This window comes from Neltuma alba, unplaced genomic scaffold (assembly GCF_004799145.2).
Source record: "Neltuma alba isolate B1F8T4 unplaced genomic scaffold, ASM479914v2 tig00013105_pilon, whole genome shotgun sequence".
NCBI lineage: Eukaryota > Viridiplantae > Streptophyta > Magnoliopsida > Fabales > Fabaceae > Neltuma > Neltuma alba.
This window is the reverse complement of record NW_021637429.1, coordinates 220,227-238,162: the sequence shown is the minus strand read 5'-3', so window position 1 is coordinate 238,162 and position 17,936 is coordinate 220,227. Positions and strand designations below refer to the sequence as shown.

The 17,936-nt window shown below is 29.3% G+C and overlaps 1 protein-coding gene across 1 annotated transcript; it reads left to right on the top strand.

Annotated features, from left to right (window-relative positions):
* The first annotated feature begins 14,629 nt into the window (after positions 1-14,629).
* On the top strand, positions 14,630-15,340 carry LOC114734484 (pathogenesis-related protein 1-like). The gene has a single exon (XM_028922105.1). The coding sequence runs from the start codon at positions 14,630-14,632 to the stop codon at positions 15,116-15,118; it is 489 nt and encodes a 162-aa protein (XP_028777938.1). The 3' UTR covers positions 15,119-15,340.
* The last annotated feature ends 2,596 nt before the right edge of the window (positions 15,341-17,936 follow it).

Below are 17,936 nucleotides of genomic sequence, written 5' to 3'. Positions count from 1 at the left end.
TTAGCGATCCAGGATACCCAACCAGCACTCTGGTACCATGACAACCTGAGAGCACAACCCAAAATTGAATAACCCGATCAACTGGAATTGACCGACAGACCTTATATTTATAATCTAGATGCAAATATACAAGAGTTCAAAGGTACACGTGTGTGGGCTTGAGTTCAATATATAAAAGCCCACTATGAAGAATACATATGTTATTCTAACAGGTTCGATTCGATCATAATATGAGACCTGAAAGGGTTTGATTTTAAGAAATCTTCCATAGTTTGGATTGGCGCGTATTTGAGTGCAATCTATATGCAAATTATTCTCCGAACTTCAAAAACGGTAAATAAATTCCCATCAACATTCAAATGCATATATTTTTATACACACTTCCTTCGCTCCTAATATCATACATAATTGCCCCAGTGCTATTTATAAGATTTTAATTTTTGGATTGACGTGGTCCTTTTTATAAGATTCAGTTTGAAGTTATCTGAACATTAAATGTATTTTTACTAATATTTTTCCTAATTAATTTTATTTTCTCTTATTATCTTTTTCTTATACATTCTTTTTCATCTTTTTTTTGGCTCTCATTTACTATTTTATAAATAACGGTATATTTAGGAAAAAAGTATATTTCTTACATTTTTATTACTTCTAACTAATTTTAACAGATTTCTTAACCATATAATTCAGTTATTATGATTTTATAAAAAAGATTGGAGGGAATACTTTTTTTTAAATACTGTCCCTTTTATACTATGCAGTTCAGAGTTTAATCATAATTTAAAAAATCTTTCCAAAAATATTCCTATTTAATGAGTTTCCCCATCCCCAATCCCTGAATAAAAGATTTTTTTAAAAAAAAATCCCTCTTTAATCAGGATAGATTTAAAAAGAACAAAAAGTTTGAGATAAAGACAAGTTTTTTTTGGTTTGTGTGGCTTTGACAACTTTTTTTTTTCCTTTAGTGCAACTCATCTCATTAAAATTATTATGTAAATTCTCAATATTATTCTTAGTTATCACTCTTTCTTTTTTGAAATTCTCATTAAAATATATTAAAAAAAATAGGGTGAATTTGAAAACTTTTTTAAAATGTAAGGCATAGTTGATTTCTTTTTGAATTCCATAAATCATATTAATGGGGTCACGGGGATAAGGAAAGAATGGGAGCTAATCTCAATTTTGAGTACACTCTATATTTTTTGTGTTTCGGAAAGGGAATAGTAAAACCCCTATCTTTATAGTTATAGTGAGTTTTGAATTAGGTCCTGTCTCCAGTAGATGAATTGAGTATAAGGCCCTGTCTTCCACTTTTATGTCTCTGAGGTTTTGCCTTGGCGAAACTGTATATAATGAGAGAGACAGACCATATCAAAAATACTGAGAGAGACATAGAAAAATGAATTCGGAAATAGGAAGCACCAAAACAAGAAAAAGATCCAATTTGGTTACGTTGAGTGTCAGGAAGTTGGAGGCCTAACTTTGGAAACTTAGGGTTTGATGATGAGTCTTTTGTACTACACCTCTTCATAAAGTCTAAATGCAGCATATTCATTATAAAGTCTTTTGTTCAATTTTATCCATCTTCATAGTAATTAAGATTGACATATGATCATCCCTCAAAGAGGATGCCAGGTCAATATCCTTTTCTTTTTGGCCAAATGCTTATTTACTTTGAAGCAATGTAATTATTTTTTAAAAAGAAAGATAGGAAGTCAAACAACCAAAGAGGGGGAAAAGTAAAGGGAAATTGGAAACACTAAAGATACAATTTCAAGAATTCATGAGAACCCGAGACTTAATCTAGAGGAGCAAGAATTATATAAACTATAAAGTTCATGAGCTGAGACTCATCTGCCAGCTATAAAAATGTCGAGCTACAACTTAAACTGTAACTCTGTTTTTCTCTGTTTTGAGACTAAAAACAGAGCTTTTCTTTTTATGAAGCTTACACGGAGCAGAGTTATGGTGATGGGATGATAGTGACGCAAGAGGAGCATGAGAATGAGATGAGGAGGAGAATGTCGACGTACTTCCATCATCTTTTAACGGCAGGGATCAACGTAACTAACGGCTTAAATTAAAAGGAGTGCATTAATAAAAGAAAATAGTGCAAGGACTAAGAGGATTGGGGGTCTAATTTTCCCTTTCAGAAATCCAATACTAATGAAATTCAAAATCTAGCAATTACTTGTCCTTAAAATATATCCTATAGAATATAGATAGGTATAGATATTAAAATATAATGAGAGTTAATATAGGCTTATAATCTAGTGGTATTGACTCTCTTCTTGTAAAAGAGAGGTTGGGGGTTCAATTTTGCTTGTAATAGCATGTTTTTAGTGCTTGTTTCTTTAATTCAAAAAGAAAAATCTAAACTTTCTCCCATATGGAAATAAACCCACTAACTTGTTTGGAAGGGATGCATAACTAGTTCAGTCACCAGCTAGTATTATTTTCGGTTTGGGAAAATTATTCCATTGGTGTCTATATTTTATCTCAATTTTTAATTTATTATCGATACCCATTTGTCTTTTGATTAAATAATTTAACTTTGCTTTGTCATGTTGGTACTGTTTTCCCTGTTAGCAGCTAGGGTGCAACGGTTTTGACAGAGCAAAATTAATGGATTTAATCAAGAGAGTAAAATGGATAGATACCAAATGAAAAATTGAGGAAAAAAATAGGGAGAATTTTAATAAATCCTCCACTAGAAAATTAATATTAATTAATTCTCAAAAAATTTTAAAATTTCACTGCATCCCAAGCACCAAAATTTTTTGGGATAAAAAGATAAAAATGCCCTGCCTTATTTTGGGATTGTGAATTACTTTATATTTCTTGCAAACTGTCAAATTTGGGTTGCAAATCGCCAAATATTGGTTATGAATCACCAAATTTGAGTTATTCATTCATACTAAAACAATTACATCTGAGGGTTGTGAATTCCCTAATAATTCTTGCAAATTACTGAATTTTTGTTATAAATCACTAAATTTGAGTTATTCATTCACACTAAAACATGTATTAGGAGTGGTGAATTCTTTTATGTTTCTAGAAAATCGCCGAATCTTGATTGTGAATCACCAAATTTGCGTTGTTCATTCATACGAAAACAATCACATTTAGAGATTGTGAATTCCCGTATTTTCCTTGTAAATTGTTGGCTTTGGATTGTTAATCACCGAATTTAAATTATTCAGTTACTCATAAAATTCACAAGGATTAACAAGTCAAATTTGGCTATTAACAACCCAGATTTAACAATTTACAAGGATTTTTTTAAAAAATAAAGTAAGGGCATTTTTGTTTTTTTACATATGAAATTTTGGTCTTTGGAGCAGATATTAATTGTTTGCCATGGGAGTTAGATGAAGTAGCTGCAAAATAATTTTTCTTTCCAATTTTCCGTTATGACAAGGTTCCTCCACCTCTCAACCCAATCGCAATGTGGCCTTCGTATGCTTCCGTAAAGTGGAGCTTCGGATAGCTAGGGCCTAATTGTGGCCCAAAAAGGGGAGATAACTAAGGCCTAAGAGAGGCCTTTCTTAATGGCCTGTTAAGCTAATTTTTTTCTTTCTTTCTTAAGAATTCAGAAATATATTCACACTTACATGAGAAGGGTATCAGGTATTTCTTTTCATATTATTAACATAAACGATTTCACTGCTATATACTTACGAGAAAATAAACTTGTATACACTTAATATTTTTGTAATTCTGAACTTCATAACATTGAAATAACTCAAAAATTATAAATCCAAATATTTGGAAGGGGGGGAAATTTATTCCTTGTGAAAGAATCAAAATTTATGATGACCAGTTATTTTTAAAAAATATATATTTATGGGGTACCGAAAAAACTATTTAGAAAGCATTATTTAACCATAAAGAAAGAAACCAAACAGTGAAAAACGTGACAATGAAGAGGTTGAAAATATAAAATTATATTAAAAAATTGTATAAGCCTTGATTTGTTTGGAAGCAAGCACCTTAAACAAAGCTTACCGAAGCTTTATAGGAGAGAAAATATGGAGCAAGCAGATGGATGGATGGATCGAACTAGTGGGTTAATATGTAAACATAGACATGAACTAAATAATTTCATTTTTCCAACGAGCTAAATAAATTCATTAAATTCCCTATTCATAGGGGATTCCACTTAATCTGAAATTGAAGTTCAACGACCGTAGGGGATAATATCCAAAAAAAAAAAAAATTCTTGCAAGAAAATTCAAAATTTTTTATTACATACCAACTAGACACGTCTCTCTCTCTCACACTCTCTCTCCCGCGCGCGCCCCCAGGAACATAGATTAGACACGTCTCTATGCATTGTACATGCGAATCTTGAGGTAAAATTTTTAAAAAAATGAAAATAAAAAGAAAAGGTGACACTCGGTAGACCGAGAAACTAGAAAGATTATAAACGTGCTTAACAATAAAAGATAAAAATATAAATGACAAAGAATTTAAAGAGACGATAATGATGCCAAAACTTCCACCTCATTTTTTCCAAAAAAAAGAAGACCTATGTTAGTTCTATAATTTGTAATTTTAGACAGAAAAAGATATTTAATTTTCTATAACCAGAAATATATTTACTCTTTTTTTTTGTAATTTAATGAGAAATATAGGGAATATTCATAGCTTGATGCGTTCCATAATTTCTGTTGGGAAATCAAATCTATTACTATAAAAATAGGGTACAAAGTAGGATCTGATGAGAGATTACCAAGTGGCCTCACCATGATGCAAATAAATAGGTTTTATTTTTCTATTTTTGTAAAAATTGAAATTTTATGCACACCTCCTCTATCTATGCGTTCCTCACCCTATCTTGATAAAATTGGCAGTTATCTCTCATAATAAATTTGCCACTTATCTCACATTATTTCTATTTAAATTATTTTAGTTGAGTTGTTATTTACATTTTAGAATTAAAAGTTATCTTAAAAAATATATTAAATTTAAAGTTAACAAGAGTTATTTATTCCAAAAATATTTATTGCTTATTCTCATTTGAATTGCATGAAATAACTTTCTTGATTCTGAAAATCATGGCAAGTATAACAGCCATGATATATTTTTAAAATTTGAAATTTACATTAATTTTAGTGTTAATAAATATTTTAAATTTTAAATTAAATAATACAAAAATAATATAACTTCCCAATCCTATTAACCAATTATCTTTTTATCTATATAGTTTCAACAATTTAAAAAGACATTTAATTTCTCTCTTATACCTTCCTGTTTTTCTTTATTGGTTGCTTCTTCAATAATTTTAAATAGAAAAATAAGTGTGAGCATTATTTTATAGATGAGAAATGGCCCATTTTGTCATTTCTTAGTTAATAGAATGGTTTTAGGTTTTAGATTTTTATAACTGAAATATCTACAATATTTAATTTCTAAAAAGCATTATATATATTATTATCAGTCAAATAATATTCCAACTTGAAAAATATAACTGTTCTACCATTATGGTGATAACGAGTGCCACAAAAGAGTGGAATAAGCTCCAAATCATTTTCAAAACATGTTTGAAAATCTAGTATTGGAGCATACTGTGCCAGTGGAACGGGATGGGAGAAAGGCTTCTTGGTTCTGCCACCTTGCAACTCGCATGCCTTGGTTTTTTTGAGTTTGAAAAAAAATGACTCATAGATCACAACCATATTATAGCCCTTGAAGAGGCGATCAAATTCACAGTGACCGGTGGAAAAAGAAAACAAACCATAAATGAAGATCCCACTATCCAGAGAGGGGACCCCACGGTGCTGTAGAAGAAGGATCATCGTGCAAAAAAATGTGAGATAGGACCAAAGATAACATAGAAAAAACCTAAACGGATCTGATGAGAGATTGCCAAGTGGCCTCACCATGATGCAAATAAACAGGTTTTATTTTTCTATTTTTGTAAAAATTGAAATTTTATGCACGCCTCCCCTATCTATGCATTTCTCACCCTATCCTGATAAAATTGATAGTTATCTCTCATAATGAATTTGCCACTTATCTCACATTATTTCTATTTAAATTATTTTAGTTGAGTTGTTATTTACATTTTAGAATTAAAAGTTATCTTAAAAAATATCTACAATATATAATTTTTAAAAAGCATTATATATATTATCATCAGTCAAATAATATTCCAACTTGAAAAATATAACTATTCTACCATTATGGTGATAACGAGTGCCACAAAAAAGTAGAATAAGCTCCAAATTATTTTCAAAACATGTTTGAAAATCTAGTCTTGGAGCATTCTGTGCCAGAGGAAAGGGATGGGAGAAAGGCTTCTTGGTTCTTCCACCTTGCAACTCGCATGCCTTGGTTTTTTGAGTTTGAAAAAAATGACTCACAGATCACAACCATATTTATAACCCTTGAAGAGGCGATCAAATTCACAGTGACCGGTGGAAAAAGAAACAAACCATAAATGAAGATCTTACTACCCAGAGGAGGGGCCCCATGGCGCTGTAGAAGAAGGATCATCGTGCAAAAAAACGTAAGATAGGACCAAAGATAACACAGAAAAAACCTGAACGGATGGTGAATTCATACCTGTGCAATGCACGGGTGCTGGACGAGTTACTTCTAATAGCACGTTAGGTTAATGGCTGATGTAAGGTGAACCATTATTGACTTCTCCATCACTATTGACTCATAACCGTCGACTCCGCCGTTTCGGTCCCTCCTTGTCTTTTTCGTCATCATTAAACATGAAATTTGCCCTTTAATTTCGGGCCTTAATGGAAGGCGAAAAAGTCAGGGTCAATTGCTAGCTTGGAATATATAATGAAATTAATTATGAATAAGGACTTAAGATTTCTGATATTACTCCTAAATCCCTTAATCCTTTGTGGGAAAAAAGTGTAACAGGTTATTTTTCTTTAAAAAAAAGGTGTACGAATCATACATATTAAATTCATAAATGCCACTCCCAAATTTAGTAGTCAATTTTAAAGGTGGAGAGGTGAAAATCTGCAAGTTATTTTTTTTCGCTTTTCTTTTATTTCCAAATTAAAAATCATATAAATTCAGCATCATTGAGATGCTGAAAATTTGCTTTTTGTTTTTTTGGGGGGGGGGGGACACAACTGTCTCTCCCAAATTTAGCAATAATCACTTTCAGGTTGGCTTGCATTGTAAATTGAAAAATTGAGGTCCCTCCCTATTTGTAATATCGGGGGAAAAAAAATTTGGAGGTCCCTCCCTATTTGTCATAAATTTCAGTATACGCTTCCTACTCTTTAATTTCCCCATAAAGTTATTTAACATTATTTTACCAAAAAAATGGCCATTCAAAAACAAATAAAAAGATTTCTTCTTTGAAAGAATGGTGAAAAAAAACGTCTTGGTCGTTTGGCTGCTAATTAGGGAGAAGACACAAGAGCAGTCATATGAGAAATAGAAAGATCTTGTGTAATTTGTATTTAGAAAGTGATGGAGACTTTGTATGGAAATGAAGAATTTTATTTTATACTACTTGTACAACGAATAACTTGTGGAGTTTGCCTTCAAACTATCTAATGTAACGGGTCAAAGAGAACACTAACTAAATAAGATTTTTTTTTAATATGAATATCTTCTAGTAATTTTGTAGAGTTTATTAAAGAAATAGATAGAACATAATTTTGGTTGACGTGAATGATAGAAATTTAAATTTCTTAAACAAGTAGGTGTGATTTTACGTATGAATCAAACGTAGTTGGAAGGATAAGGTTAAAAAAAAAGAAGGTTGGAAGTAGTTTATTCTTCATTCTTATATTATAAGAGAGATTAAAAATGAAAAGGAAGCAAGAGGGGGGAAAGTGGGATTCATTAGATTTTCCCTCTCAGTGTTTTATTAAACTTCTTTATAAAATCCAAACTTTCAAATTGGCCTGATTTTTCTTATAAGAGTTGGTTTGAAATTGTCTGGATATTAAATTTATTTTTATTAATTTTACTTCTAATTAAATGTAGAGTAAAATGCTCTGACGTCTCTTACATTTTGCTCTAATTACACCAGCCTCTTATCTATTTTGAAAACATAGACTTAATTGCAAACCATTAACTTTGCTAAAGATAGTCTAACAAGATACTTTTTTAATTAAAATTTATATTAAAATATTTTTTATTTACTAATTACTCTTCATAATACTAAATTCCTAAATTTTGCTAAAAAGTTTTGATAAATTTAAAACTTTTTCTTTAATTTTATTTTCATTTTTACAAATAGTTATTTGGGTAGTATTTTTATCATGTTGGGATGAAAAATTAACTAATTTATTTGATGCATACATAAAAATCTTGAATGGAAATTTGATTAATTCTTTAAATGAATATGTAATAGACTAAATATGTTATAAATGTTTCTAACAAAATTTTTATTTCAAAATTATAAATTATAAATTTAAATGATTTCTATAGTCTCTCAAACTTAGACGATTTATATTAAATGATGAAAAATATTTATTTAATATATTTTTTGGTTTAAAGGAAACCTAGATAAACAAGTTTCCTTATGCAGTGAAAAATTAAAATTATAAAATTTTATTTAAATTTTATTGCATTTTAAAAATTTGAAAAATAAATGCATCAAAATTATTTTTTGACAAATATAAATATTTAAATAATTTTTATGTTAAGAGGGGTATTTTTGGTCAAAATAGAAGTTTAAAAGTCAAACTTAACAGTTACTTAACAGTTGAACAGATGGAAATTAAATCTCAAATATACAAGGGAAGTTTATGTAATATGCATTTCAATTTCAAGAAAAGTTTATACATATTTTTAAAATAGACAAGAGGTTTCTGTAATTGAGATAAAACAGAGAGATAGTTAAACTATTTTACTCTTAATTATATCATCTCTTTTACCTATATTCTTGTTATTTTCTCCCTTTTACTTACCTATATAATAAAAACATACTTTTATAAAAAAAAATATTTTTACATATTTATTCCTTTTAATTAAAAATTAAAAATACCGGATGGTTCTTTTCCATTATCATATTGCACAAAATAGTATGCATCACAAAAGCCACCATTTTTTTTTTGGAGCAAAACCGCCACATGCATATTTAATTTAGTTGTTTGACGATATTCCTCAGAGCATGTGCATGCCAATTCTAGAAGAATAGAAATTTTGAAAATTTAAGATTATTAATGGAACACTCAACTTGATCACTAAATATTAAAATAATTCTATCACGTGTGCTCGGCATGCTAACAAATGCAAGGAGGTATAAGAACTTGGTGGGCTTCTTGGTACGTTGCTCCATTTTTTCCGTTTGTATACAAAAAAATAAAGTACGTTGCACCAATAATTCCCCCAAAAAGAAAAAAACGACTTCACAAAATATAATACGATTTTCTATTATTTTTTATGATAAATATCACGCCATCTTTATAAGTTAGCAATCCAAAAAATTTGGGAATGAAAGAAAATTTCAAAACCATATATTAAAAAACAATTTTTCGCCATCATATTAAAAAAACATAATTATAACAAAAGAAAATTAGCAAATGAAAAAGTAAAATTTGAGAAAGAATTAAACTCAAACTCTATTTTAACATTAATCACCAATAAGATAAAATAATATTCACAATAACATTATAAGTCTTTTGTGAAAATAAGTCTTTCTTCTCTATTTCAGTGTAATTTTCAATTAAACAGATTTTAATTATACAATTTAAAGGGACTTGGAAACAATCATTGCTTGATTTATTCAATAATTCCACTGTATTAAATTACCTTAAATCACACGATGATAGCTGATGTGGCAACTGAAATTATCACTTCATCCTTTGAACACGGACTTTATAACTGTTGACTAATCTTTTCATCAAATCAAACGCATCCAATATTATCGGCTGATTTAAATATGAGTAAGGTCAAGCCGTCAATGATTTTTGCTGTAATTTTTTATTTTAAGAATTCAAATTTAAGACTTAAGCACCTCAATTTTGGGCCTTGATGTACGGTGAAGAAAATTATTTAAACTAAAATAAAATTGGGGATCAAGAGGGTTAAGTTTAGTAGAAAGGGCTAGGTCTTTACAATGTGGTTCAAATTCACTTAGAGATGTTTATATTCATTGCCTAACAGTACTTTGAATATGATTGTTTTCAATTGAAGATACCTGTATTTAGCAAAAAAATAATAATAATAAAATGAGGAGAACCACATGCAAATCCCAGATAAGAGAAAATTAATTCTCCGTATGTTGTAACCACTTGTAAATATGCATAAATGAGACTGATACGATAATTTTCTTATTTAAAACCTGCTTGTTATGTTTTTGGTAAAGTTTGTATTTGGTCAATATCAAGGACGTTCTTGAGTTTATAAGGCAGCTAATGAATGCAGAAGAAATAGAAAGTCCATTTGTGACTTGGATTTGAATTTGTAATCAGAGAGGGATAGAAATTTTGTACGCAAATGAAGAATTTATAGGCTTTGTATAATGAATATATAGCTTGTGAAAATTCTTCTCATACTATGTTATTACAATTTAATTAAGTAACGTTTTAAACAGGGCACTAACTAATTAAATAAGGTGAAATATTTTTCAGATGGATTTTTTTCGGTGATTGAAAAATAGATTGATAGTTAAGAAATACATAAAGTGAATAAACTTGACTGACATTTAAATCTCAATCATATCTATTATTATTTTTATTATTATTCTCTTTTTTCACTTGATCTTCTAATCTGATGCCAAAAAGGGGTTCGATCTTCTAATCACCAGCGAGAATTCAGATTCAAAATGTTTAATTTCTTCCATTTAATTTCTTAACAAAAGAATTATTATAAAGCAGAAGTATTCTAAGATTTTTTGGGGTAAAGTGAAAGATGACGAGGTAAGTTCAAATAAATACCAAAAATGTATATTTATATATCAAGAATTCTTTGTAATATATATTTTTGTTGGAAAGAAATTTCATTTTAGCTAAAATACCTAGGAGGTGCTTTCATATGTAATTACTGAACTGATTTTAAAAAAAATGAAAAATAATTGTTGAAAATTTTTTTATCTTCCAATAAATAAATAATGGATATAATTTCCATAAAGTAATTTGCCATTAGCTTCAAATTACCCATCAGCTTTTCTCTCCTATATTTTTTTTTCCGGATAATAGAGTTTTCTTTCCTCCTAATCAGCCCAAATTTAATGCATCGCCGAAACTGCCCCATGAATTACTCAAATTGTTTTGTTTAGTGAAAGAGACCACGTACTAGTAATATTGAGGATTTAAATATTGTGCATAGAAAAAATGATATTAGGAGAGCAATCTTTTTTTTGTTTTTGTTTTTGAAAATTTCAATTTCATTCTAGAAACAAAATACTACATCCGGTCCTAATTATAAGAGCTAGTTGACTAATTTGAGGAGATTAAATAAAGAAGTTAAGTTAGTTATTTGTAATAAATAGGTGTTGTCTTTTCTAAAATATCCTTACTAATCAAGTGTGTTGATTAAAACTATCATTATTAGAAAGACTACTTTAAAAAAATGTATAAATATGACAAACAAAGTGGATTGAGGTCTTATATTTAGGGTCAAAATAAAAGTCAAATAAGGTTTTATATTAAAGACCGGAGGTAGTAATTTTAGATCCCACACACATGGAGGAGAAAACCCTTTGATAATTGAATTCACGTTTTTTTAATATTGTTGCGATAATTATTTCTAAGATTTTAGCAAATATTCTGAAAGTATGATAAAATTAGCAATGATGGCCAAAAAAAAAAGAAGATAAATTTAAGCAACGAATAATGATTGTAGCTCAGCTCCAAAAAAGAATAATGATTTTGATTTTCTATTAACGAAGATTTTTCTAACCAAATGCTTTATGCAATCGAGGAAAGAAGGACATAATATCGGGTGACGACCCGTTAAATAAGACCAACAACTACGCCTATTTAGTATTTACTCATGATAAGCTATATATATAAATATATATTCTTTATTTTCTTTCTTTCTTTTTTGGTCAAAACATATACTACTACCTCCTGACCTAATTATAAAATCTCCTCTGTAAACTACAAATGAGGTCTTATAATTAGGACCGGAGGTAGTATTAATTATTCACTTAATACTAGTAACATTTTAGTGGCAAGAAAAATTGTTTTAAAGGAGAATTACAATCAAGTCTCACAGAAAAAAAATAATTACTAAAAAGTCCCAATAACAATTTCAACAACCTATAATGACAAGTCCTATAATGAGAATGACAACTTTTGGGACTTATTTTTTTAATTGTTTTCTTTACTTGAGACCTCATTGTAATTCTCCTTTGTTTTAATTTCTTAGTCCTCCGCGTATTATGATTTTGAAGTTTCCACCGCTTCATATCCAATCCTAATTAATAGTAATGAGAAGTACCAACAAGAGTTGATCTAATTGGTAAAGATCGGCTCATAACTCATAAGTTATGAGTTCAAATCCCACTGCCGATGTGAGGACCTTATTGGTGGGTAATCTGTAAGTACTTCTGTAAACGCTTTATGAACCTAGAAACATATCCTGGCCCTGGTGAGCCCTTGAGACTCAACTCACCTAAACTTTATTATATCAGGAAAAAAATAGTAACGAGAAGTTACTTGGTGATCAAAATTATAGATGGGATTGGAAAATATCAAATCCCTCCACAATATTCCTCAATCTCAGATACATGATTTCACGTTAAAATCTATGATATCAGCTGCAAATCATTATATAGTTAATAATAAGTTACCAAAAAAAGAGTGAAAAAACTATGGAAGATGCACTTCTGAAATTTCACACCAATTTTTGTAAACATTTTGCCACAAATGAAAAATGGATAAATTATTTTCCAACAATTAATAAAAATATTTTGCTAATATATATCAGTGCAAAAATTTCATAACCAGTTTCCCAAATTTATCAATATATATATATAAAATTTGCAACTACTGTTTCAACTTTCAACGTCAAAATTTAATAGGAAGGAGAACAACGCACTTGCAGCCCTTAATTAATCTTTGCTGAAAAAAATAAAAGATTTAAAAGACTTATTGCAAAGATTTGGCAGGCATCTTTTTCCATAATTTGCAATTGACCATATAATACTCCACTAGTCTTATTTATAAGTCATTTTCAACATATTTTACATAGACAAAAAAAGTCTTAAATTTCATTAACTCTCATTTAAAATTTAATAACTTTTCAATTTTATCCATATTTAATATATATTATACGTTATGTAAATAAAGTAAACACAATAATAAATAAAGACTAAAATTGTATATCTATATAAAAAAATTTTCTCAGTGCCCTATAAATAAGATAAAAAGATATCTTCTCTTATTGTCTGATAAACAAGATCAGAAGAGTAATTTGTATATGACTGTTGAAAATTTAACATGGAATATTTTATGAGAAAGTGTTGTTATATAATTTATATGATATGATAGAAATCCAAAATTTTTCTGTCTCAGGCAAAAATTAAATTGAAATACCAATCCCAAAGTTTCATTCTCCTTATATTTATTCACAATACAAACTGTAATGTTGAAATATTTCACTGAAAGAAAGATCCAAAATTCGTTAAATAAAAGTGGCTAGTAGTGTAATTCTACGTTTTATGATCTGGATACTATTCTTATGTCTTACTAAATGGGAAAAGAAAAACTCACTAAAATAAATCTGAGCTTCTGAAGCAAGAAAAAATGAAGCAATTTTTAAATCATTTTGTCAACTTCAATATCCACACTTTCATTATTTTCTCTAGAAAGAATTATAATGAGGTCCCAAGTAAGAAAAATAATTGAAAAATAAGTCCCAGAGATTGTCATTTTCATTATAGAGCTTGTCATTATAAACTGTTGATGTTGTTATTGAGACTTTTTGGTAATTATTTCTCTTATGTGAAACTTGACTGTAATTTCTTTTTTTTTTATTTGGTGGAAAATCAATTGGAATACGGCAACCTCTCGGAAACATAAGCAGACTTCAGAGTTTTTCTCATCCACGCGCTATGATTGTTTTGAAACTTCCACACTACCTTGCTTGGCCAACCCCACAAGCCATAATCAACCGTTATCATATTTAAAAATTACTTATCCAATCTTTAATATAAAACTTAACTAATTTCAGTCGGATAAGGAAATTACATAGATTAATTAATGCTAATAAAATACTTCTATGTAAAATTGGATTATATGTCAAATTTTAAATTATATATATTAGTTTGAAAAATAATAATAAATATAAGAAATAATAAAATGAATTAAGATTTTATACTTATAATCAAAATTAACTTTCTAGTTAGCTAACTAGCTTCTATATTTAGGATTGGATCAATTACATCTTTTCTAACCATAAAGGGGAGAGGCGCGCGCGCGCACACATATATATTCTCAACCAAATACTAATATGATCCCACGGCCGAAAAAAGATTTAATTTCTCTAGGTCCTCCACCCATTATGATTTTGAAATTTGAAATTTCCACTCCCTCTTATTCAACTCTAATTAGTCATTTTTAATAATTTAACCATTTTTTTCATCATTTAGACTTACAGGACCCAGAATAATTTTCCACGCCAAAAATCCCTATAAATTCGCCCCCAAGGCCTCCCATTTCCTCACCCCTGATTTGATAGCCAAACAATGGAGTTATCATCCAAGCTTTCAGTTTCTTTCTTCTTCTTCTTTTTTCTTTTTGCCCTCACAACATATGCCCAAAATTCACCACAAGACTATGTGAATGCCCACAACGCAGCAAGATCACAAGTGGGTGTTCCTAACATAGCTTGGGATGAAACTGTTGCTGCTTTTGCACGGAACTATGCCAACCAACGCAAGGCTGACTGCCGACTGGTCCACTCCGGTGGAGATGGCAAGTACGGAGAGAACCTTGCATGGGGTTCCGGCGACTTGACCGGCACGGATGCCGTGAAGTTGTGGGTGGCCGAGAAGAAGTACTATGACTACAATAGCAACTCGTGCGTTGGTGGGGTGTGCGGGCACTATACTCAGGTGGTTTGGAAGAATTCGGTTCGTCTTGGTTGTGCTAAAGTGAAGTGTGACAATGGAGGAACTTTCATTGGCTGCAACTATGCTCCTCCTGGCAACTACGTGGGACAAAGACCTTATTGATCGATCCATGAAAGGAAATAATTTGCATTGAAAATAAATATATGAAACAACAGAATGATATTGCATGTATTTTGTACTAAGATCATATGTCAGTGTCATGTTATGATGAAATAACAATAAATTTTAAAGTACTTTTCTGAATAATAATAAGTATTAAGATCGTATGTCAAAGTATCTCGTATGTGATGTTTAATAATAAGTTTGAAGTATTTCATGTTTAAAGTTTTCTCCCCTTTCTTGAACAATGATTTTATTGGATAGACACACACACACACACATGTATGTGTGTGTGCGCGCGTACGTTTTTTTTTTTTTTTTGGCATAAACTTATGAGCTATCTGTATCTATTTTTCATTTGCTCGTGAGGAATTGGATATATGTGATCTGCGGGCGTGTGGAACCGGCACGAAATGGAGCACGAGTTGCGATCTATTCTCATAAAACTTCCTTAGAATTTGGATTCTTTCACTTTTTTTAATGGAAAAAAAGTATTATTTTCAAAGAAATGCCCCCGTCTGCTTGATTTTACTCATTACCAAGTTTGTATTAAAATTTGAAAAAAATTTATTTTGTGAGTACTTATACTTTCTTTTAATTTTTAATTTGGTACATAATTATTTTTTCTATTAATTAAATCTTTAACTTTATTCCGTTAGTAATCATTAATTCTTGAGAGAATCCCAATTAAATTCAGTTGAAATATCAAAATCCAAATTAAGACTTGCACTTTTGGTGCATCCCAAAAAATCTTATTAAGGATTCTTGAACTTTGTTAAAAAACTAAAATAACATTTTATAATTACAAAAATGATATTATTTTAAAAAATTAAGCCACGAAGACTTGACATTATATAATATTTAATTATAAAAAATGCTTTAAATTAGAAAATTAGGAAATACTAAGAGCGTAAAATTGACAGTGCATAATATCATATTCTCTACTAATTCTAATATATTAACAAGAAATTTATAGGAGCTCAGACCTTTTAATTACTTAATTCCAACGCCACTAAATTAATAATGTTTTGAAGGAAATTTTTTTTCCTTATAATTATTTTTTTTAGCATCTTCTCTTATAATTATTTAACGTATAGGCATTAAGCACACAGCTGGTAAAGAAAGTGACGTTTTTTTATAGGGGAAAAACTAAAGAAAAAAAGTAGCGCCTAATAGGTGAATTTGGCGAATATGAAACAGTAGCGCATACAGTTAAACACATTGTAGATAGTTAAAGTAGGCATTAGGGTTAAGAAAAACTTGCCATAATCTACCCCTCAATTTATCTTATCGGAAGTCCACTAAAAAAATTAATAAGCTAGATTCGCGATCATTACATTCATTTACCTTTTTTTACCACCTCTGGCTTTTATTATAAGACAATTCTAACTATCTCATTAATATTAGTGAGAGGTGAGTAAATCATTAAACTAGGTTTAAAAGTAAAATAAAATTCTAAATTTATTCATATTTTCTACAATAAATTACATCTAAAAAGCCATATAGAAAGTGTAACTAATTAATAAGATTTTAAATAAGAGTAATCTTGAAAAAATATAATTAATATCCCATTTAGTAACTTATAATAAAGATTAAGAAATATTTACAGTTTTTAAATTAAAAGACATATCCTATATGACAAGGTGTAGGGGGAGTGTCTCTCTATAGAAGTAGTTTCGGTGCTCATTGTGGGGATGGGCACCATAATGCTCATTGCTGTGGTGAAATCTAACTATTCAAAAGTAATTTAATGGTTTACATTTAAAATTTTTAACTAGTGAATTTTAAATAAAAATTTATTTTATTTTTTTGAAAACCTTGTAATTAAGATATTACATTTATTTTGGATTTAAAAAGAAAATATTTTAAAAAAAATATTAAATATTAAATCTTGAGTGTCCATATTAAATTTGAACAGTTGATATTTGATAAATATCATAGTATTCATCCTTGGGATGAGTACTGAAACTAGATCCGCCTCGCCATCAACAACTTGCCTTAATATTTTATTAATGGAGGCTGAATGAGACTGAAATAATTGAAATGGGCCAAATTTTGGAGATGCGACAATTCAATATTATTGTCTTGAATTTGCTATTTGCCTAATTGTTTGAAAAACTTAACTGCGCTTGATTAATTATTTTACACGCTAATTTGCTTACAAGTCAAATTGGAATTATGTGGTCAAGAATCAACAGGAAAAACTAATGTACAAATTCTATGGACTTTAAATATACAATACATAGAAATATTTTTACGGGAAAATTACAATTTAATGAGTAACGCTTTTTATTCAAAGATTTTGTTCGTGAATCAAATATCAAAATACAAATTGAGATTAAATTATAGAAGCCTAGAAGTTTTCTCATCAACTGCAATCGAAAAAACTAAGATTTCAGCAAACTATCCTAATAATATGATTTGTATAAATCCAACTAATTTATTCTCTGATTTTACTATGCAAAGGTTGATTGAAATTGCGAAGTTTTATCTAAGTTTTCTTCGATTAACAATGATACTTGAAAGTCAGTTTGAGACTTCCATTATTGATATGCATAATATTCCTCTGGTCATAGATGTAAAACCAATTTTATAGTATAATTCATACTATAAAATTAGTCTAATGCTTGATTTAAAAGACCTATTTACCTGCTAGTTTATTCCCTCCCGAGCGGAAATTAGCGATGATTTTACATAGGAAAATTTGCAATAAGAGACCTTGGATATATAAAATTGTAATTTAAGTTCTTCAGTTCACAAAATTAATGCCAGGACCAGGTCTTAAATATTTATTATGAAATGTTGAAAAAAAGATGAAAAT